This window comes from Pyxicephalus adspersus, chromosome 2 (genome assembly GCF_032062135.1).
Source record: "Pyxicephalus adspersus chromosome 2, UCB_Pads_2.0, whole genome shotgun sequence".
Lineage (NCBI taxonomy): Eukaryota > Metazoa > Chordata > Amphibia > Anura > Pyxicephalidae > Pyxicephalus > Pyxicephalus adspersus.
In genome coordinates this window covers 78944401-78967660 of record NC_092859.1, presented here as the reverse complement: position 1 = coordinate 78967660, position 23260 = coordinate 78944401, and the positions used below count along the sequence as shown (strand labels likewise).

The window sequence follows — 23260 nt, the reverse complement described above, 5'->3', positions numbered from 1 at the left end:
TTTTGTAAGGACACTTGGACAACAACTTCTTTGGTATGAGACAGAATTAATTTTCCATTTAACAGTCTCGTTACTGGCTTCCTTAGCTGTGCCAACAACTGCCCATGGGTGCTCAAACATAGAAAAACATTGATAGTTTCAATAGGAAATGTAGGCTGATTTACAATCCACAGTATTAAGAGTAATGTGCAACCAGGCAGAGCACAGTGTCTCTTTTTTTATACAGAATGAAAACAAAAGATGATCCTAACAATGCAATGGTAAATACACTAAAACATTGCAAACCTTTTAACTTACAAATCTAGACGGGATCATTGTGCACATTACATATATGTGGTAGGATTTATAGATTCAATTTTTGCTCCTGTGTATGATCACAGCTTTTCTTCAACATACTTTAAATCAGTCTAAGCTTCATTTTCACCATGTACTACAAGCTTTCAATGTTGTGCCATTTTTAATCCTGTCTGTCAATATGATATATGGGCAGAAGCACACTAATTTAAAAAATGTCAGATACTGTGTTCCAACTTATTTGCTGTTTCATTGCAAGGATAATAGATAGAAATTATTTACTGGCTTTGTTTAGTTGTCATAATATAGCAAAGCCCTGCAATTTACAATGGAGTTCTTTCCTAGGACTCAAAAATGACCTATAAAAATAGAAACTGCTCTTCTTTCCAACCCAAAGAACAGCAGAATTGCGGCACAATCTAATGAATAATACATTTAAAATTTATGTTTTATTTATATTTAAAAACTTATGTTTTCATCATAAAGGGTTAAAGGTTTAGATTTTTGGCCAACAGAGCACACAAATGTCTATGCTTTCATATATCGACCTCTGAAAATAGAAACAATGCTATGATGATGAACTTTAGTAGCAAATTTACCCAACTTTTTTATATCGAAAATATGACCCTTTTATCATTTTTGCTTTTGTTTTCAGTAACTGTTAGTAGTTAATTGTATAGGAAATGGAAAAGATGTTAAACAAGAGAAGCCAGTGTGTTTTTAAAGAATATTAAGATCAGAAAGAAAGGAAAGTGAGTCAAATTAGTAAATTTATATATTTTATTTTCATATTGTTCATACAGGCACAAAATATAAACATTGATAAGTGAACTTTATTGCTGTTAAGATAGAAAAAAAATATATAACTACAAACTACATTATGCTCTTTAAGAGTAGTATGTACAATACTTCATGCCACAATTACCTCCTAACGCATATGCTGTGTCCAAAACGTATGCCAACCTGTCCAAGAACTTTATAGTTTTAGAAACTAGTATAAATCAGGAAGAAATCCTGCAATGGCTATACTCATGTACAGAAAACATCAGTGGCTACCATCGTCACACCATGGCAAGTCCTCTGACTGTAACAAATAAATTCATTCTTTCTGATTTGACATATTAGTTTTTTACCAATACAGTTTGCACTATAACCACTAACTTCTGTCTTAGAAGATAGATTGACTGTGCTCAAACTTTCATGGTGCAAATAAAATAAGTTTGAGCACAGAACGTTGAGATGTTGGCTGAACTCTCTTTGTACATATGCCTATTAGCTCCGTGGCCATTGCATTTTCCATGCTCATGGCCCCCATTCTAGATGATGACTTTTCACAATGTATTTCATGGCTTCCATCCCTACATGAGACATTATTACTATCACATAGGAATAAAAAGCCATAAAACACCACAGTGAATTTATCTCGATCGGATGCAATACTTATTTTCTTCACATGATTTCACATCCATTCCCAAACTAACCAATAATTTCATGCTACATTACTAAACATTTTAAACTATATTTCAATGACAAGATGCACACTGAAACAGTAACATCAGAAATTAACAGCGCTGCAACTGTCAAAGGAGTTATTTTTCAGGACACAAACATCACAATAAAACAACTTTCTCCACTAAAAGTTGCACAACACCAAGGACAAGCTAAACTGACAGGACAACAACACTAACATGCACCAAGGTATGCCATGGCTCTTGAAGGAAACCAAGTATTAGACGGTTTTAAACAAACCGCCCTGGTTTAACGACAGAACCACCAACCAAAACACATAAACTTAACGAGACATCTTTATCAACTTCTAAAACAAAAAGATAGGACCCCCTTGACATAGACCTAAGACAGAAAGACTTTCCCTCTCAATATATATTACGCGACATGCATTCTCTGTGTGAGAGTCAAGCTGGTCATTTCATAATGGACACAACACCACAGATACCACAGCATCCATACTAATTGTGGCTGAAGTTTCAGAAAACATGCTTATTTCTCTTTCATTCTACATAAAACAGGCCATTAAAATCATAACATGAATTCATGGAGAGAACTGATGGTCTGACATTAAATCATGCAAAGAAAAGGCTAACTGAAAATATTCCCAAATACTTAATAAAAACAAAATATCTACAGCTGGTTATGTACTGAATACACATGAAGTTCAATATTTACCTTTTTTGTCCTTACTTACCCACTTTTGTCTCACTGTAGGAAGTGTTTGTTGCATAAAGAAGAACAGGATACTGTTATATTAGATACACCAATTGCTAATGTAATATGATTTGTGGTTTATTAAAATGTATCTAAACCCAAGCAAAAAATAAAATATATATTGCTGTTTAACACCCTTTAAATGTGGTGGCTGCATTATTTTTCTTTTCAGCCTCTCATTTACGGTTAAGCATAGAAGTGATATAGAATAGCTATGGTAAAAGAAATATAACAACACTAAACCTTATATATAGAGTTAGTGCTTCTGTATGCTCCCAGATTCTTACAAATTCACAATATGAATGAAATTCACTTTTCTTTCAAAAGAAAGACCAGAAGATTGACACATAACTGACAATTTAATATAGGCTTTGTGGCTGTCAGTGCCTATTCTATCATGCAAAGATTGTGTCAGTCATGATTTTACACTGAATATACTGCACCTTTATATTTAAGCAAACTGATGGAAACCATCAGTTCATATACACCCCGAAGAAGGAAAAGGAGTAGAAATCCTAATGTTTAAATCGCAGCAGAACTAATGTTCCAAATGTAAAGATGACAAGAACATTGGTAGTATGTCTTTACATGGCAAAAACTGAAAGCAGCAAAAAAACAAAAAAAACAAATGCCAGCAAAAAGTTCAACTGTTATTTAGTGGAAGCCTACTGCATCTGTGTACCATGAACTGTTGCTTGAAGTAAATTGGGAAGCCGCACTGAACCACAGTATTAAGCTTTGCTTTTCTCACAGTACTAAGGTTTATGGTGCGATTTGTTGATTTAGCCCTTGGACTCAATTACAAACTCCCTGCAGGTTTATGCTTTTGGGTATTAACCCTTTGATGAACACTAAAGGGCAGTAAACTGATCTCTTACAATACCCTTTAAAGGTTCACTTTTGCCCTTGAGCTGTGAACTTTTAATTTTATAGAGCATAGCTACTGTACTTCAACAAGCCTACACCAGATAAACCGACATAGGGATATAAAGAATCTTTACCAGATGCACAGCATATTTGTATTAAATTTAAATGTTTCCCTATGCAACTAGCCTACATATATGTGTATAGAAGACCTTGATCTTGTACTTAAAGCCATTAAAAGTTAACCATAATAGCACACTACAGTATTTAGAAAAGGCTTGGGTGTAGATCCATATGCTTCGTAAAACTATACTAACAATTTCAGCTTGGAGCAACCTTAGTTTTGGATGGCCTAAATTAATTTATATTATGCAATGCAAAAATCATATGCACTGTAATTACATTGGAAACAATAGTTTGTTCCAACATATATTGAGTGATAATAAATGTTCTTACTAATGCAAGATTTAAGAATTTTCAGCTTCTGCCATAATGACCAGTTTATGTGTCATACTCTAGTAAACATGGCTTGCCTTTGTATTATTCATGTATTTAGTCACTAGAAGATCATCTAAATGTTCTTTTTCATCATTGCCAGTTAATACATGCACTATGTACAGTAAAAGCTTATTTGTTATATTATATGATTTAATTAGAGCCATGGTGATATCATATTTTTCCCAGTAACATCATGCAAATCTGGATTCTGCACAGTGAAGATTTCAGCACTAATTTGAATCACACTGTGAAGTTTAAGGCTTTTACTGATCCTCCCTACCTACAGTAAAGATGTGAAAGAGATTCACTCGCACACTATACTGTTGAAGTGCTAAACTCGCACCTGTGTATGGTTACATCTCTTTCGACACTACTACTAATAAAGTTGTATTACCTTTTTTCAAGGTGTTCATATATAAGTATTATCATATACAGATTATTTGACATTCAAACAGATTGGCCTTGAAGTGCCATTTGTTACAAGTTATCAGTGGTAAATCAACTCAAAGAAAAAGGTTTTTCTGTATTCAAATAGCCCCAAAGTAAAGACTAAATATATTCACCTCATGAAGCCATTTCTCAACTAGCCCCTTGGCATTCGCTGGAATTATTCTCATCACAAGCTCCACTTTTTCATTCTCTGCTGACTCCATGTGAGTGATTTCCTTCTTGGGATTAAACGTGAGTTTTGCAATGCCTTCAAAGCATTTCTTAAGGTGTGGCTGAACTCTAAGGGGATCTTTTGTCTCTGAAAGGATTTCTATCAGCTCATCATTGGACAGAAAGAAAAACCTGACAGGATTTTACAGGAAAACAAAAGAATAAAGCAATGTGAGTGACATTGGAACAAACATATTTTTGTCAAACATGCGCAGCTGACAGAAAAAATGGACTGTTTACCTTGGAAAGAATAGCCTTTTCTTCTCCAAATAATCATTCAGGCCTTTCTGAATGTCATCCAAGAGCAATTCTGCCTCCTTCAACTTATCCAGCATCTGGGGCTGCGAGATAACCCTCATGGCGTTGGCCTTCTCTACAGACTCCCTCATTATTAACCTCCTGGTGGGTGAGATAGAGTATACCAAATGTAATAACCATACTTCACACAACAGGCCCTCTTCTCTTTCAAACTGAAAATCCCCTTATTACAAAACAAGAGTGATTTTTTTTTCTTTCTACATTTTTAACTATGACAGCCACATTCATAGCTTTTTACAAAAAACACAGCTGCTTTTTAGCTTCAAATAAAATGTAAGTGGTGGCCAGTAATTCTTCTGAGGTTGAATGCATTTTTCTTTGGTGTGGGCCTTTCATTTTTACTGCACTGAACAAGGGAATTCCTTTGTCCATCTAATTATGACTGAGCTTTGTGTTAAGAGTTATTAACACACAATGTAGAATTGATCCCATTCTATTATTTGTTCTAACCAGTTCAATAAATCAGCACAGCTTTTTTTTTCTTCCTGAAGAATGGGAAATGAGAGAACTCATTAGGAGGACTCTGTGGCCTTTAATTATGGCAATGGAAACAAAATAAGACAAATGCAAAGACAACAAACACCTGTAAAGAATGAGGTCTATTGTTACCCCAAGATGAGTCTGGTGTAGAGACAATAGAGAACATGAAAGAAATTAATCAAAAAAATGTTTGTTTCCACGACCATGCATGGACTTCAATTCTTTTATTCATATTATTGTATCTGTAATTGCTGTTCACCGTAATGTAAACATGGGAACCTGTAATCTGGGTCATGTAAGTCACCATTTTTGTATATAAGTGAGCCTAAGCACTGAACTGCACTATAATGAACATAAATAAGGACAATGAAAGCACAACAAAATGCATGATTAGATGACATGACAAACCTCAAAAGCAATATTGTTATGGAAATCATTAAGTAGAACAAATCAGATTTTTATTAATATGTTACATTTAAAAAAATATAAATATAATTTGCTTAAATGAACATTGGTTCTCTTTCAGATAACAAAAGACTTTTACAAAATCATCTCATTTCAAGAGCTGTCTATTTAGAGGCAAAACTGTTCTTTTTATCCCAAAACAGCCAGTGTTTAAATCTCCAGGTTCAAATATTACTGATGGCTGTGGGGCAACAAGAATAATCTACATTCAGATAAATTCCTGAGTTAAGCCCACAGTTCCGACTGCACTATAAACAAATTTATAAAAACTTAAAATATCAAATGTTTTAATATATCTGTGGGATAACTATAGATTGATCCCCAAGTGTTATAAAGAAAATAGAATACTTATTGTTTGAGTCTTTGAATAATAGGAAAACCTACTGGGCTTTGTATTCTGTCAATGTTGATCTCTCCTTTTTGAAATGTCACTTACCTGGCTGTTATGAAGATGTGAGCTCTTTTAATCACTGACCCAAACATTATGCAGACAAGGGCCTCCTAAACCCTATTGACAAAACATGCCAGCCAACCATCTGGAAGTTTTAAACTGACTGGTAAACCATTTTATTCCTATGGGAGCCAGATGTTGACTAACTATTCTAGTGAAGAACATTGATTGGCCAAGTACTTGTTTAAACATGCAGCATATACATGTCACTGGCTTCTCTTCCTTTTTCCTTGTCTTTAAGGATAGTGATGAGCAAAAATGATCAACCAAACATCCATAATGACAGAGAACTGCTCTAGTAAATGGTGTTTGCATGGCTGACCTACTTCTTTTTCGGGTACTCTAAGTCACACATCATTAACTTTAATCAGCAAACTGACCTCCCATAGCATAATGTAGAATTAAAGGTGTCAAATAACCATAATAATACAAATGTCAAAAGAAAATGTTATGCTATACAAAAATCATTTTTATTCATATCCGCCTACTACTAATATTCATATTTTGTATATCAACAATATCATATGTTAACTTTATGCCATGTTTGGCATGTATTTCCAAAACATGTATGTTTAATCTGTATACTGGTATATTAAAATATTCTAGATCCCTCCTAGAAATACCAACTGAAGAAGAGAAAAACAAAGATAGTTACTCTCTATAAAACCTTTTTAAAGTTAACTGGCACTGATGGCAATACAGAATACAAAAAAAGCATATTAAAAGTTAAAAAGGTTGTTAAAAAGCTAGGTAACTCTAATAATAGAAAAATTAAAAAAAGGGTATTTAAAAAAAATCATATTAATTTGATGTGCAATATCTTTTACCTATTTTCACTAACATAACAAATTCACTAACCTGATTCAAATATTTTTATGTTCCACGAGAATTCATGTGACCAAATAGGATTTTATGGCTCTTTAATAAGCCAATTACCTATTTATTTATTTTTATTGTGTGCAATAAAAATGAAGATGTATCTGCTAGTTTCTATTCTTTTACAGGTCCTGCATAGTTTTTCCAGGTAATTCACATTGCAATCCAAGCAGAAGTGATCTCATTAGCTTGCAGCATTACCATAAATCATGGTGTTTGAGAGCAGTTGAGGTGGTACAGAGGTGTGCATAATTATAGCAATTATACTGAAGCTCTCCATGTGGGGTAATGTTTGTAGGTAAATGGGTTAAACACTTCTGCTAACTCATCATTAATACCATATGACAGGCACATTTATGGATATTTATTCCAATAGCATTCTATGTATACCTCTCATACATCAACACTAATTGTGCATTTTCTTCTTTATATCCTGGCTGTAATGTACATTAGTCCTTAAACCGATGCCATACTCTATTTTGTCCAGTTTCTTTATCTTGCTGTTAACTGCTCAATAAAACAGCTGGATCATTGGCAATATTTTATATTTAAAGCCATTTGTAGGAGACTTATTAGCAAATGGAATAGACCCTTTGCTTTAATCATATCCTGGGCTACCAACTTACTTGCATATATTTATATACTGAAAATATTGCAACCATAAAAAGTTCTAGAAAAGTAAAATCACTATGAAAAAAAGGGAATTTTATAATGTCCCCTTATTAGTTTTTGAAACACAGCATGAATTATGAATTTATGAATGTGAATAACAATTATGAGGCTAGGAAAAGTATGGCAAGCAATTACAATAAGATATAATTTTAGCCTGATGTATTAAAATCAATGATGACAGATTTTTTTCCAAATGATTATGGACATTTTCTTTTTGACTCTAAGGTATTGCATATGAAAATTCACATCTTCCATGTAAGTATATAAGATTAGTACTATCAAACCTGATTAATATGTAGAGTATTAGAAGATAATTCTAACTTAATACAAGTAAAAAAAAAGTAAGTAAAGATAGGGTTCTTTATGGGGGTAGTCAAATAGTGCCTTTGAGACAAGCACAAAAATTACCTTCAGCATTCAACACCTGCTGCGCCCTAACATTGCAAAAGCAAGATGAGCTTATGTTAGCTTGTGGTCTAAAAATAACATTTACAGCGGTGTTGTGATGTGCAGTGTTGTCTTAGATGTGAACTTGTCTAAAGCATCAGCTCTAATTCAGTTATTAACCTAGAAATCTATACACTCTTAGTCCCAACCTAAAGTTAGTCCTAAGCAAAAATATGTCGCTTTACAAGTATAAACCTAAAACTTTATGAGCCAACACTGGATGATAATTGTTTAAAACCTTAAAATCCAGACAGTCCTCACAGTTTAAGCAAGTCTTGAGGTATTTTGTGAGACTCTCAAAAACATAAAAGATGTTATTATTACACCATTCATACTTTAAAGCCAGGCTAAACTACCTAATATTAAAATTGACTAAACCTTGATCCTTGTTATTAGCATTTGGATCTTCGATGGGTACGTTTCTCCTAACTTCCTGTTTTGCTGATCAATACAAAACAAAAAGTAGAACAGGGATCCCCGCCCATGGGATATACCCATTTATTTCTCTGTTTAAAGTATACATTGACTGGAATTCTACTTTGAAACTTCTATACTAAAATAAAAATAGTAATATCAGGACAGCAGTAACCACTGATTCATTCTATTAAATCTATTGCTCTTTTCTAAATTTACAGTTATGTCTGAAATTACAATTCTCATAAAATTATACCCGTAAATAAGTACAACATTCTTGCCAAGTAAATCATTTATAGTATATATGTTAAAACTGAATATGGTAACCACAGCTGCCACAAAAGTGCTTGCAAAAGATCATTTGCCGCTGTTCATACACAGCAAATACGGCAGTATTTGTAATTGATTGGTAAATGCCCTGCCACATTTAGTAACAACCCAACCCTAACAAACACGTCTCCAAATGAGCAAAGGAACAATTTTCCCCATATACAAATTTTCAGTAGATTTTCAACATTTAAAAGTCATAGGGTAAAATGTGTCAAATGCAAATTATTCTTTTAAAATGTAAAAATGTTGGCTAAGGCAATATTATGGACAATATCATACAATAATGTCGGTTGCTTAGAATTTCAAACTTCAAAGGTTCCCTACATAAAGAAAGGCTTCTAAGAGAAAATTAATGACTTTGACGTATGATGTCTTTTGCAAGCATCAGTAAAAAACAGAATAATTATGAAATGAAGGAGATATTAGAACAAAAACAGTAAAAAAGCGCAAAGCAAAAAATGTTACTGATGGTACAAGAGAGATTCAGATTAGGAAGAATAAAATGCAGACAGATGTAGGATAGAGGTTTTCATCAATGAGAAGGTTACAAATCCAAGGTGAAAAATTCCTAAAAAGCAATATTCTTAAAAAACAGAGCACAGCAGTTCATGCCCAGCATAAAGTATCTATGTTACCCACAATCTCACTTTTTAAAGGAGACCTGTACTTAGATAAATAGGGTGCTGTCAATTTCCGGACTCTTAAAAATGCTGGTTGACTGGCAGTCTCTGCCTTCAGTATTACCTGAACTTGAACAAACATGCATGTGCATGCGTGCAAAGTTGCACTGGCATTTTCAGGAGGAGAGGTCAACCATGGCAGCTTGCATGCTTTTCTGGAAGATGTTTTTATGATAGAGCAGAAAACAGAATGGTAAAGCCGTCTACAAAAACAACACTTGTAAATCCTTTTTAAAATGAAGCCTGAAAATTATGCCTACATAATGAACAAAAGCATCAAATAAAAGAACTAGTGTCACTGGGAAAAACAAGCCATAGGTCAAGGGCCATAGGTTCATTACTGGCCAGAATTACATGGTTACAAAAACCTCAGAATACACCTCTAAATTAAATTAATATTGGAATAGCTTCATTTTTTCTCCTTTTTTTCTTAGATATATAGCTCTGGTGGGCATTTTAATGGTAGTGCCTGAACTCTCCAAGCGTGGTTTGCCTCCGTAAATCACCCCCATGGACTTGGAATAAAATCACCTTTTACTGCTTTAGCAGGTGTGCATAAGCAACTGGTTCTTTGCACTTAAGTCCAGAAGGGTAACTATATAGATAAATTCACAGTTACACAAATGCATTATGATACATTTTGCAATAAATCCATATAAATGATTACAGAGATTAATTATTATGGCTTTCATATTTGCAGAAATGGCCTATTTATGCATATGCAGAACGCTATACAAAAGATACAAAAAGACTCTAATTAGTCTCCAAAAAAAAAATGCACACACTCTTTTCACATCATAAGCAGCCAACTTACCAATTTCTATTAACAGTTTGAAATTTTTCACCTTCGACTGGTATTTGGTTACATATATCCTCTGATCCAAAAATTGGCTCCAGATATAACCATGCCATCTGAACTCGGAGCCAGGAATCCAACGTCTCTTGCAAGTGCCACTGAGCAAGGAACAAAATAAGTCAAAGCCAAGTTAAATCTAAACAAATTTGCTAATAAAGTTGTGAACAACAAACTTTTTTTCTTCAAATGTTTTTTGATACGATTTTTATAAGGTTAAGAAACGACCCCCTCATCTCCTACTTTCTGTTATACACGGTAAAGCACAATAATGAATGAGCCAACACAGCTGTCTCTTTGTGTGTCTCACATGGATGATTCACTCCTACTGGGTGACTGTGTCTGTTACGTTTAGGCTTATAATAAAAATTAACTGAAATCAATTTAACTAAGAATTTTATACTTCTTCCCCCTTTTTATTATTCTTTAAAATGCTGATAGTAAAACTGGTCCTAAAAGCTGTATATAATGAAAGTTAGTGAAGCATGGGACTTGACTGAGTGGTGAAATCTGAGATGAAGCATAGAGATGAAATCAAAAAGCTAATTAAATTCAACAAGAGGTTTTCAAAAGGCAACATACCAACTTAGCTTCCCATGCTAATATTTCTTTTTCAAATGGTGCAATAAATGGGGAGCCTTTCATAGTCGTAGTTTTCACAATGTGGTCTTCTAGCAAAACCTTGAACAAGGAAAGAAATCGAGGCAGATGATTAAGGGAAGGCTACAAAAGCAAAGAGTCTGTGTAATTATATGCTAGCATTTAATCATTTTTGAAAGACCAAGGTAAACTAAAGGATGGTTTGCTTATTTATAAACTGTAATAAAGGTGAGCAGTACCTCCCCAAAATGACACACACAAGTGTTTTATTTTCCTAACATTGATTTCAATGTCCTCTGGTGGGGATGTCCTGTGAGTGCCATGTGTCCAACTGCATTTTTGTTATACACAATATCTATTAATATACCTATTTGTCATTCTCCAAATTTTGATTTATTAGCTCCATTACATAAAGTCAGGGCTACGTTTCCTTCACCCAATCTTTTGTCAACTGGGATTTTAAAGTGCCTGGCTTATCAGCGCAAGTCCTTTAAAATGAACCAACCCATATCCCCCCCCATTGGCAAGACTTATCACTACTTGTTCATGATCCCTTGGACATGGTGGTATGAACCCATTCGCTTGGTGTGCATGGCTGATATTTTTTATCTTGACAGGAAAAGATAGACTATCAAGGGAGAACCTGGGTGATACAGCAAACCCAGAATTAATTTAAAAATCATTTGCTATTTAGTTATAAAAAATATTATCAATCCTGGACCAGATACATTGTAGGTTTTCTGCGTCACCCTTGTTCTCCCATGATAGCTTATCCTCTCCAGTCATGGAAAGCTGTAATAAATCAGGTCCATTGCATTTTAAAATGCCAACAAAGTCAATAAATATAAATATATATATATATATATATATATATATATATAAATATTTATATATATTAATAAACCTGATAGATAATATATTTTCTATTAGGAAACTAATGATTACAAACCCAGTAAATTATATCATAGAAAATCTAGTATATTACTGGCAGTAGTGTGATTTATTCTCCTATTATTCATGTTTTACCAATCCATGTTCCTGCAAAAGAATGTAAATACTACTATTGTTTTATATATTTAGTGAAATCAGACCTATTGGTTGTACACAAGGAAAGTTTGGGAACAAACAAACCTTCAAATATTATGGATCAAACATAATTCACTGTTTCTTACAGTAGAACAAAAAATGCTTTTTGTCACAAAAACCATTTGATTTTCATAAAACAATTTAACAGATGTTGCTTTATTTGGTTAATATAGCAAGTAGGTGAAAAGCACAGCTTCAGCCAATCTAATGTGATTACAGTCAACAGAGAAAATACTACTTGCTATGCCATGCCATTTGACAATTAGTGGTACTTTAACAAAAAAAAAATGATAATACTAATAATGTTTTTAGTTTCAAATTATTTTTATCCAATTTCTTGTGACATTTCAATGCTACTGTTGTCAGATGTTTCATTTATTCATTAAGTTTTCAAATGTGTAGGCAGTCAGAATGTTTAAGTTTTTAAACCACATGTAATCTGCACACCATATTTTTGTTTGGTCTTGTTTTAGTATTTGATCAATGCATCAGATAAATTCTGTGCAGTGGGGGTAGAAAATGCTTTTAAATTTTGCTGTGCAGTTTTAATTATCATTGATTGTACATTGTACCTGGTGATTTGTGAACTAGCTGCTGGCAGGCAAGCAACTTTTTGACTTAAAAGGTTTTTGCAAATTACTATTTCATACAATAAACACCAACTTTGGAGAAAATGGATAAATCAAACCTAGGTATTGTGTTTCTCCAACATTTACATTACTGTACAAACTGCAATGTCTTATATATCTTGATAAGTGACAATAGTCACTGGTCAAAAGCATTATTGATTATTACATTTTTCTAATACAAAAAAGAATCTATAAAAAGTCTTAATGTAGACATTTTATTTCCAGATATTGTTCAGTTTGTTCTACTGCTAGCTTTAGATATGACATTTTGAAATATGACTATGCGGATCTCTAGCTCAGCAAGCCTATGGGTATACTTTTCTGAAGTGTGCTTGAGGCATGGAGAATAAATGGATTAGAACATGTGTCATAGCTCCATAAAGTATTTCTAATCACTACCAACTTATTGTTTTGAATGATTCATTTTATAGAACGCTCGAGGAAAACACTGGTGCACACTGCATGCATCCAACCAATTTAAAGTGTCATATAAACAGTAAATAAAGTATGAAGAGCAAATGACTAGTTCTGGGTGTAGGAGAACTGGTTTGCCTTAACCAAAAAAAGAAATTCAATTGTTATTTTTATGAGTAAAAGACTGTTCAAGTGCATAACATGCAATATATAATATACCTTATAATCATTGTGAAAGCAGTTTACCTGTATTTCATCAACAGCAGCTAATACATGGCTGTTTCCATCCTTGTAGGGTGAAAAGACAAAGTGTACATCGTCCCAATCTGTTTTCATTTTGTTGAGTGCTTTCTCCAGAGCATACTCTTTGCTAGCTTGAGAGCTTATCTGATTTAAATCATCAAGGTATTTTTCAAGACCAAGCTGCAAAACTTCAAATAGAGTTGTGCCTTCATCTGGAGTAATATTAAATCCAACCTATGGGTAAAAATATATTAAAAATCTTACTATTTATTGTGAAGCATCACTATATACTCAGAAGGATTGATACAACATAATTCCAACAGACATTGAATAATTCAGAATACACCACAGTACTAGTGCATGCAACTTTATTAGATTGGGTCATGGGTTCAGATACATGAAGGTTTTGTCAATGCTGTGCTCTCTACTACTATGACTTCTGCCAGCTGTGCTCCAGATGTATTATTCTGCAAATATATTACCCAGCATTGTAAAATAAACAGGGGCTACTGATGACAATAAGTAGGGAAAACAGGACTTTGGAAAATTAGTAATGAAAAGAGCAAGATGAGTTGGAAGGTTTAAAAAGTTAAGTTTTGAAGGCTTCTTTAAATGGGCCTGATTTATTAAAGCTCTCCAAGACTGGAGAAGTTATACTTTCATCAGTAAACATAGGGGATCCAGCAAACCTGAAATAACTTTCTTAAAAGCCATAGGCTATTTGTTAGCAAATATTTTTAATCCTGGACCAGATCCAAATCACTAACTTACACTCAACACAGAAGGTAAATTATTGGGGAAATGTTTCTTATTAATACACATATTTTTTTACCTATTAGCATTTAGTGAATACCAACGGGTGGAATTAAAATAAGCCTTTTAAACTTAAAATGAGAAACATTTATTAATCCAGTTATATATTTATTTACCTTGCAACAAACATATTTATTACAGCCAAGTACTGAAATCTATGTTAACATTAATATCTTGTAACACTCCAGTAGGAGACATTTGGGTTGTGGGCACTGCCACACCCATTGTATACTTACAAGCAATATAAATTGCACATTTTCCAATCATAAGGCTTAAAAAGAGGTTAGAAGGAGGGAATGTATTTATGCACATGTATTAAAAACCCAACAGGATATGAGACCAAATGTCTTCAGGGTTAATTCTCCCTTTCTACAACCATCACTAAAACATATGTTATTAAACAAACTTCTTGTTCTAGTGGCAACTCAAAATTTTACTTTTGCACCTTTGTTTAGTTTCAGTGACAGTGACCATCAGGGCAAAGATCATCTCTAGCAGACAAAGTGCATCTCTAGCAGACAAAAAAGACCTAACAGAGGATACAACTTCTCCACACTCTATCCATAACTTTGTATTACCAAGCCACTGTAAAAATGTACCCATGCTATGAGGCCGGGTTCTTTCTAGTTACATGGTGGGGTTGATTTACTAAAACAGGTTAGGCAAATCATTGGGCAAAGAATGTAGAAGAGAGATAGTAAAAATATTTGCAAATCTTATACAGTCATGTGCTTGAACATGATGAAATGACTGCAGTGGGGAGAGGTTTACCTCAAGTAACCCCAGTAAGCTATACACGTAGCAATAACCAGTTGAAAATACATTTGGATAAAATTGATTAAACAAAACTCCATCAGATTGTTATTAAAGAATTTAATAATCTATAAGACTACAGGAACTGCCTGAGGGATGGAAATTATAGGAAGTTAGTAGTTTTGCTTTGGGTATCCTCATAACACAATTTAATACCGATATATATAAATGATTAGAATAAGTGTTTTAGTAAACCTGTATCTGATGAAGAGCAAATGAAATAAAATCAGTAAATGCCTGAAAAAATGTATTGAAGCAGGTGTGAAACAAAATAGCTTCACATTCTACGCTTGTTTAAGAAGAATAAACCCAACTTCTAAATCCTTAAATCCAATTTAGCAAGCCTCATGTAAGTAGAACAACACTGCAGTGAAGATTATATAAAGCACAAGAAATGAACTGTTCACTTGCTGCTGGTGAAAGATTCAAGAGCATTTATTCAAGACTTCTATGTGAAATGATGCAACCAGCAGCCCTTAAATGAAACTAGTTAATCTAGCCTTTGAAGAATAGAGCCATACACTTGAGTCGTAGGAACATTTATGAACTGCAGAAAGTAATTACTGAAAGATAAAATAGGATGTCACGGTGCTGTAAGTTTGCCAAATTTATTGCTCTGGATTTTTTTTGCTGCTGTTCACAACCCCTGTCGTATGATGTCATTTTCATATTTGACAGCCACCATCTCACAACAGCTGAGAAGGGTTAGAGGAGAGAGGCATCGCCATATGACTTTTCCCTTGGGGCCAGGATTTTCTTAACTATGATGTATCATGGTGGTAAGATGTTTCAATGCTGATAAATAATTCAGCCTTTCTGTCATCTTGGAAGAAGTAAAATTTATACTGCAAGCCAGCAAATGAGAGAAAGTGACCCTCCAACACTAGTTAAATGTCATCTCAACGCTTTGAAGATTATCTGAGGTATATTCATCTAAATAAAAGAAGATATACAACATTCTGAATAGAAATAAATGTATAAAGGAGGTTTACTAGAGAACACTTGAACTGAGCTTGTCATTGCTTAAAGTTAAATAATTCCAGCTTGCAATGCCGTGCAGTTAGTTTAGCAAAGAAGTTTGAGGAGTTCACTTAAGTGTTTGCTGTCCTAACCTTGTGTAGAAGGAAAAGATTTATGTTGTCTTTGAATATCCACTCATGTGGAAAATAAAAATGGATTTTTGCTTACACCTGATTAAAATGAGTGAGTGTACCCCTTTTCCCTAATACTTTATTGTTTAAGCTATTTATGAGTAGCAATTGTAATTTTTGGCTTGTCTGTGAGATATTATCTTTAGAGTTTCCAAAGCAATGAAAATGACTTGCCTTTAATTTCATGTGTTTTGTTAAAATACCAAAAATAACAAATGTTGGGGTAAATTAATTGATAGCATGATAATGTCCATATTACAGAAAAACTTTAATATCAAAAGAATAAAGAAATGCATGGATCAATTTGCAGGCAAAGCTAAATAAATGTACAGTTTACTTAAAGAGCTAGCTACAAAATAGTTTACCAAAAAGTAAAGAAGCCCTTGCATTAATTGATCATTAACTTCACAATAGAGCGTTTACAGATTTCTCCATATCCACTGAAGCTTCTCAGACCCCATACAATTCTTTATCAAACAAGGAGTGTGTGTTATGTCGCTTGGTTAAAGTATTATTAAGTCCAGAATGGTATAATAAAGATTAATCTGTGAATTAGCCTCTGTGATTTCAATGCATTGCTACTAAATTTGCAATTTTTACTTTTTATTAAAAGTGCAGGCTGCACCTTTATGCATGTCTAGACTTTGAACTCACCTAATAGTGTTTGGGGTACAGGCATAATGAGGCACCCAGGTGACATGTGCAATCTGTACAAAATTACGTATAGAGCAGCAGATCAAGGAAATACCATTTATTTCAGCTATGTGTTCATTGAGGTTGAGTGCATTTTAAGTTGACCAAGATTATGTACATGAATCTCTCTTGATGCAATTTTCTGTAATTTTCTTACACAACATTTAACCTGAAAGAGGGGGGGTAGGGCCCAGTGAACAAGTCAAGTCCCATAATGCATGATAAAGGTACGATTTTAAGAGCAGAGAACTGAGAAATGTTTAAAAGGACTAGGTATTTTTTTTTCAATTAACAGCTAATAACATTTTCCCTTTGGATTTTCTGTTATGCAGGATTTCCAAAACTTGACATCTAAGAGTAAATAATTTCTTGTGTCTGAGAAATAAACAAAATAGATCATTTTGTCTACCAGCATCTACTATTAAATTTGAATAAAATATCTGGTTTGAATGCAGGTTAACATAAAATTTATGACACTCAACCAGAGGATTTAGGGAATTTTGCAGGTTACTTTAAAATGTAACAACCTTGCAACCTAATTCTCAAAATTCACCCTGACTCCAACGCATAAACCTTTACCACAACCTAACTCCAACACAACCTTAAAAATCAACCCCATGCAATAAATCCAACATTTCTTACCTTGCTTTATTCAAAAAAGTACCTACTACTTTACTGACAATACATTTCAATATTTAAATATGCATTGCTGTCAGAAAGACTGTGTGCTGAATCCTTTTCTCTACAAGTCCCAAAAGGAAAAATCACAGCATCTTGTAAGGGTAGCCACAATTATGGTTCCCAGGGAAAAAATAGAAATATTGACAGTGTCATTTTGGACACAATGGGCATATCACAAATTTATCACAAATCTAAAAGAGCACAATATCAATGTAATCTAACAAATGCAATTTTCAATGTGTTTTACTACCCTGCCTCACAAAGCAAAATTCTGTAAAAAGGTCATGCTTGCCATATGTACTGGTGCATTAGCTTATTTATAAAAAAATAAAAATAAATAAAATTCATACAACTACAATCTACAAAGTTCTAACAGCTTTTTAATAAATGGTATTGAATAAATCCAAGTTAACTTACTTCTTCACCTGTATAACCCCTATTACAGAATGATTAAGAAATAAAACACCAGCTGGCTGTGGGTTCAATAAAGATAAATTAATTTAATATTTTAAAAAAATTGGATATTTTCTTTGTTTCCCAGCATCTGATCACTACCTTGGCGTCAGTTATAATAGTAAATGGCAGCACAGAGAAAGAAGATGAACTGAAATCAGAAGTAAAATGCAGGCCTTGGAGAAACACTTAATTAATATTGAACAGTGTAGGACTCCTCTGTAAAAACAGGAGACATGTAGGCCAATTTAACAGCAAAACATTTTTGGTTTTGAGATACAGGTAGCCCCTGGGTTACATACAAGATAGGGACTGTGGGTTTGTTCTTAAGTTGAATTTGTATGTAAGTCAGAACACGTACATTATTTTAATAAATGGAATTATGACAGATGTTTGTCTCAACATATTATTAAGCAGTATGGTGTCAGTTTTTGAAAAAAATCCTCAATGCTAGTTAATCACAAACAAAGAAAAAAAACAAAGAAAAAAAACAAGTAAAAAAAAACTTTATGGAGCCCAGACAGTCATTAACTTCAGGAGTCCTCCATAAATCTGTATTCATCTAAAGTCAAACTCATTCCCTGGAACCCAATAAATGTGATGGCCATCCAGAAGAATACACTAGAGAGGCTCCACATTAGTGGCCCCTCCCTCTGTAGCATTCAGGATTCACCCACTTCAGGAAGAAGAGGGCCAAGGTCACCTGATGTATAAAGGGGATTATGGAGAGCCCAAAGTAAGGCTTTAGGAGAAGGATCCAATTACACTTTTGCTAATCCTGCCTTAATGAAGAATTTATGCTGTCAAAAGCCTAAACCATAAGTAAAAACTGTTAGTAGTTAAGAGTATATAATAATAAAACTATGTCTCATTATTATATTAACGTTTTAATATAGGAATGAAGACACATTTGCACAAATAAATCAGAAGGCAATCCTAATACAATCACAGCATAGTCCTTGCACTTTACTGTTTCTCTTGTTTCTTCTCAGTGAAAATCTAGGATAAGCAATTTATTAAAGAATATTTGCTTCCCAGCTAAAATTCTGTCTATGATTTTTCTTACAGTTGTCATTCAGAAGGATACTGATTGCACCATGTGACTCACTAAATATATACCACGGTCACTTTTTAAGGAGACAATGATGTACTGTCACAATAAGCTGACATCCAATTGGTTGTTAGGGGTCAATGCACTTCACACATGCTTTGTGCTCTTTGCTCTGCAACGTTCAACAAGACTGATTACTGTGTGAGCTTTACAAAGTGACATGTTTCATTTTTTTTCCTGCTGGAAAAACAGCTGGAATCTGATTGGCCGTTATGGCAAACACGTCTATAATTTCTTTTTACACATACAGGCCCCTAGTTTGTCACATTGACAGTTTTTCTTTATCTGTATCTCAGTATACAAATACTGAATATTTATAACAGTGGCAGTCCATCTGTTTTCAAGAATTTCATTTTAAAATAATAAATACCAGAAATTTTCTGTCTGAATAATATAAAAACTCTGACACATCTGAGCTTTCATTAAAAAAAGCCTAAAGATGGGACTTGAATACCAATCCGCCACCACTAATTAGTATTTTCAGTTCAGCATATTCACTTTGAGACATATTGCTGTTTGCACATGGTAATTTAGGTAAACAGATAGCATCCACAGCTGCATCAATTAACATTGCTAATCAAAACTGAATTCAGGTAATTAGGCCCATTTATGCAAAAAAAAATCATTAATTCTAGGAAATACTGAAATCTTTGGTAATATTCACAAAAGAGAATGTCTGTTTTCCTAAACAAGACATTGGGAAAAGCGAAAAGGAGAAATGTGTGTGTAGCTAATGTATGTGAGCAAAATTAAAAAATTAAAGCCAAGTACTTAATTGCTCTGCAATAACAAAGATCTGCTTTTTTTGATACGAAAAATTTTATTCTGGATTTCTAAAGCTTTAGTATATAACTTAGCTACCTTTTTTAATAGGGCAAAAGCGCTTATGTATTACCACCTAGTCCAAATTCCCTAAGTACCTATAAATTTGTGTATCTAGTTCCTGGCTAAAAAAAGTCCTGATACAAACGCGATTGAATAAACCATTATTTTTCCAGTAAAGGTGGCAACCCAATCTTAGACCAACAATTAAAATTATATGCTATCTATAGCAACATATACAAAATAATATGGAAGGGGTAAAACCATGTCCATTTTTTTTATTGTCTCAATGATCAGATTTGCTTTCACTTTGTGTTCAATAGGCATAGCACTGTAAAAGGAAACTTGAGGAATTCCCCTATTGGATATTTGTCACCAGAACAGCAGTCCCCATTGCTTTGATGACAACTGTAAAATGTTGGATTTTCCATCCTTTATCGGCCTGCTAGGGGGAAGCCAAAATACTAACTTAATAGGGAATCTAGTCTTTCCCTTTTAGCAATACATATTTGAGATACATTATCTCAGCACAGGCTACCAGCTAGGTACTGAATTAGGCATTGCTGTCGTTCACCAGTTAATCCTCTTCCTTTAGTCTGATTCTGGAAACCACCAACTGGTGTCCCTGGAACATCCGTCTTGCTGCCTTTTCTCAAAAAAAAAAAAAAAAAAACAGTGCTACCTTAAACCAGTGTGGACATGTTTCCCGGATTGCTCCCAAACGTATTCAAACCTATGTATGTTAGGCAGGGAAAAGAGAGTGGGATGTTACACAGCAATGCCTTCAGAACATGTACTTTAATTGAATCTGAAGTGTGATGAATGCAGGGGATAAGGGAGATCTCAGATACATGTATATAGGGTGCTGGGAAATGCTGCTAAGCAATTGCTACCAAAGATTAAATGGTGTTTTTGTGCTGTCACTGCAGTGACAGGAACAAAAGAATTTGTGGTAACATTTTTGTCTTTTAATTTTTAAAAATCATAAAGCTTTGCCACAGCTCATACTTTATTATTGAATTTGAACACCTGTCTCTTTTTTAATTTGTACCTACATTGTGGTGGTCGTAATCTTTTTCTTTAAGGAAATTATAATTGCATGGTGGTAGTGAAGTAATTAGAACCTGAAGAAATAGGGTTATAGTGATGGCTAACTTGGTGGAGAAAAAAAAAGGAAAATTGCAGCAAATATTAGCAAGCCTGTCAAAGGCTTGTAGCCGATGTTTGTAATTACTTTGAAACTACAAGTTAAGAAAAAGGTAGCATAGGAAAGAATGGGACAGTTAGCATTTTAAAAAGAAAACCTTGGAATCTCAATGGTCCAACATTTTAACCCAACGCAACAAGAGTTCTAATTGTCCTAACATGCAAATTTGTAATGGAAAACAAAAATTTTAGATATTCAACTATGTCCTACAGGGGAACCAAAAGAATGACAACAGATGACAAATGAAAAAGGCTAAATTGATATTCTGCTACTTACAATAGAGACAAGCAACACAATACATACTTGTCACAGTAATAGACTGACAAATTGCTCTATCACCTTTTCGCTCATTAGGTTCCAGTGTCTTGACTTGATCCCTGGGGTACACAAAGCTGTTACAAGAGGCATGTTGATTTTAAACTTCTCTAGCTTAGTCTTAATGGTGGTTGCGACTTTAAGAGGTCCGTGTAAGTCCGGGTGATAAAATGCTTTTGTCAGTATGTAACTAGTCTTCCATAAATTCTGCACCTGATGACAAACATTTTTCAGAAAACAGTTATTGATTTTTTACAGTTGTGTAGGACTCATCTATCATATTGCAAGGCTCAGGGTAATTCTTGTCACATTAGACCAATAAAATTTAAATTTAAATTGATTTTACAGCAAAACAGCACATTAGTCTTTCTTTACAGAACAGACAGCTCCTTTTCAGATCACTCTTCCACGAGGTGTTCCCTACTGCTATATTACAAGCTTAAGTATACCATAAAATATAATTCCTGATTCTCTTTTGGGCATGAGAACTTCTATCAAAAGTGACCCCCCCGATACCACTATTTGCCAAATAAGCATGAGGCATGGAAAGTGCCTGGACAAATGGACAAGGTTATATCATACCTCCTCTTCCACCTCTTCGGCATTGACCTGTAAAAAAGGACCATTCATCCATTTCTCGTAACAAGTGCTAAAATGTGTGGCGGTTGTCCATAGTTCTTCGTAGGGCTCCTTTAATTTACGTAGCTCAGATATCTCATTAAAGGTGCTTATTTGCTCAACTTCTAAAAGTATCTCTTCTTGATTAATTTGAGATTTCTGAAACAAAATCACAAGCCTTTGTAAGTGCATTGTTTAGGAATTTATACTGCAAACTTCTCAAGCATTTACTAGCTATTTTACTTTCATTATACTGTCAGCTTTAGATTCATGTGGTGATGTCTTAGAGCACCATATTATTTATGGTTTCTGCATCATAGCAGTCATAAACCATAAAACCTCACTGAAGTCGTGTGACTTTTTTTAATGAATGGAGCCATCAACAGTAGTTTTCAAAACAGCAAATGCAAGTATTGTAGAAGCATTCAATTTATACAAAAGGCAATCAAAAGTCAAAATCTGTGAAAATAAAACAAGAAACCCAATTGTTTAAACTTCTGGCTGTTCAATATTAGAGTGATATTTCTATGTTTGCGTTAAACCACCTCAAACTTCCTACATTTGTTGGTGTAAAGATCTCCGCATTAAATTCTCAGGCCCCCCCCCCCTGTTGGATTTCTTATTTATTTTATGCCACAAATGACACAAGGTGCTGGAACACTCAGAAGTGGGAGGGAACACTCAAGATTCCTAGCCAGGAATTATAGTATGGAGGTTTCCTCGCTGGAAAACCTTAGACGTACAAAATGCCAGTGGATAACTTGGCTTACTAGGCTTCAAACCAAAAGTAAAGTATGATTGTTAAGGGAACACTAGTGAACCTAAATCCCTAACATGTGAACTATGTTCTTTACTAAAATTACAATATAAAGCCATATTCAACAACGGTACAACTGTTTTCATTCTAGATATGTTAAGAACTCCAGCTTACTTCTGTAGGATCAAACACGACACAAGTTGCCATAACTGCTCATGTTAATTTTTCACTAAGTGTTACTTAGCATAGTCAGCATGGGAAAAAAGTAATTTACCTTAACCCTTCTCTATATGGATAGAATTCAATAAAATTACATTATAATACAGCTG

The 23260-nt window shown here is 33.9% G+C and overlaps 1 protein-coding gene across 3 annotated transcripts in view; it reads right to left on the bottom strand.

Moving 5' to 3' along the window:
- Positions 1-1060: 1060 nt before the first annotated feature.
- Positions 1061-23260, bottom strand: part of LOC140323816 (dynein axonemal heavy chain 3-like) — a 182402-nt gene continuing 160202 nt past the window's right edge. The window contains exons 18-25 of one of the 3 annotated variants that reach the window (XM_072401192.1): positions 22139-22333; positions 21581-21769; positions 13501-13731; positions 11108-11206; positions 10487-10626; positions 4780-4938; positions 4443-4671; positions 1061-2511 (exon numbers count right to left, since the gene is read on the bottom strand). In XM_072401192.1, the coding sequence (XP_072257293.1) occupies positions 2509-2511; positions 4443-4671; positions 4780-4938; positions 10487-10626; positions 11108-11206; positions 13501-13731; positions 21581-21769; positions 22139-22333 (1245 nt within the window). In that variant the 3' untranslated portion in view covers positions 1061-2508. Of the gene's footprint in view, positions 4672-4779; positions 4939-10486; positions 10627-11107; positions 11207-13500; positions 13732-21580; positions 21770-22138; positions 22334-23260 lie in introns of all 3 variants that reach the window. The other 2 variants (XM_072401191.1, XM_072401193.1) reach the window with 2 other exon arrangements.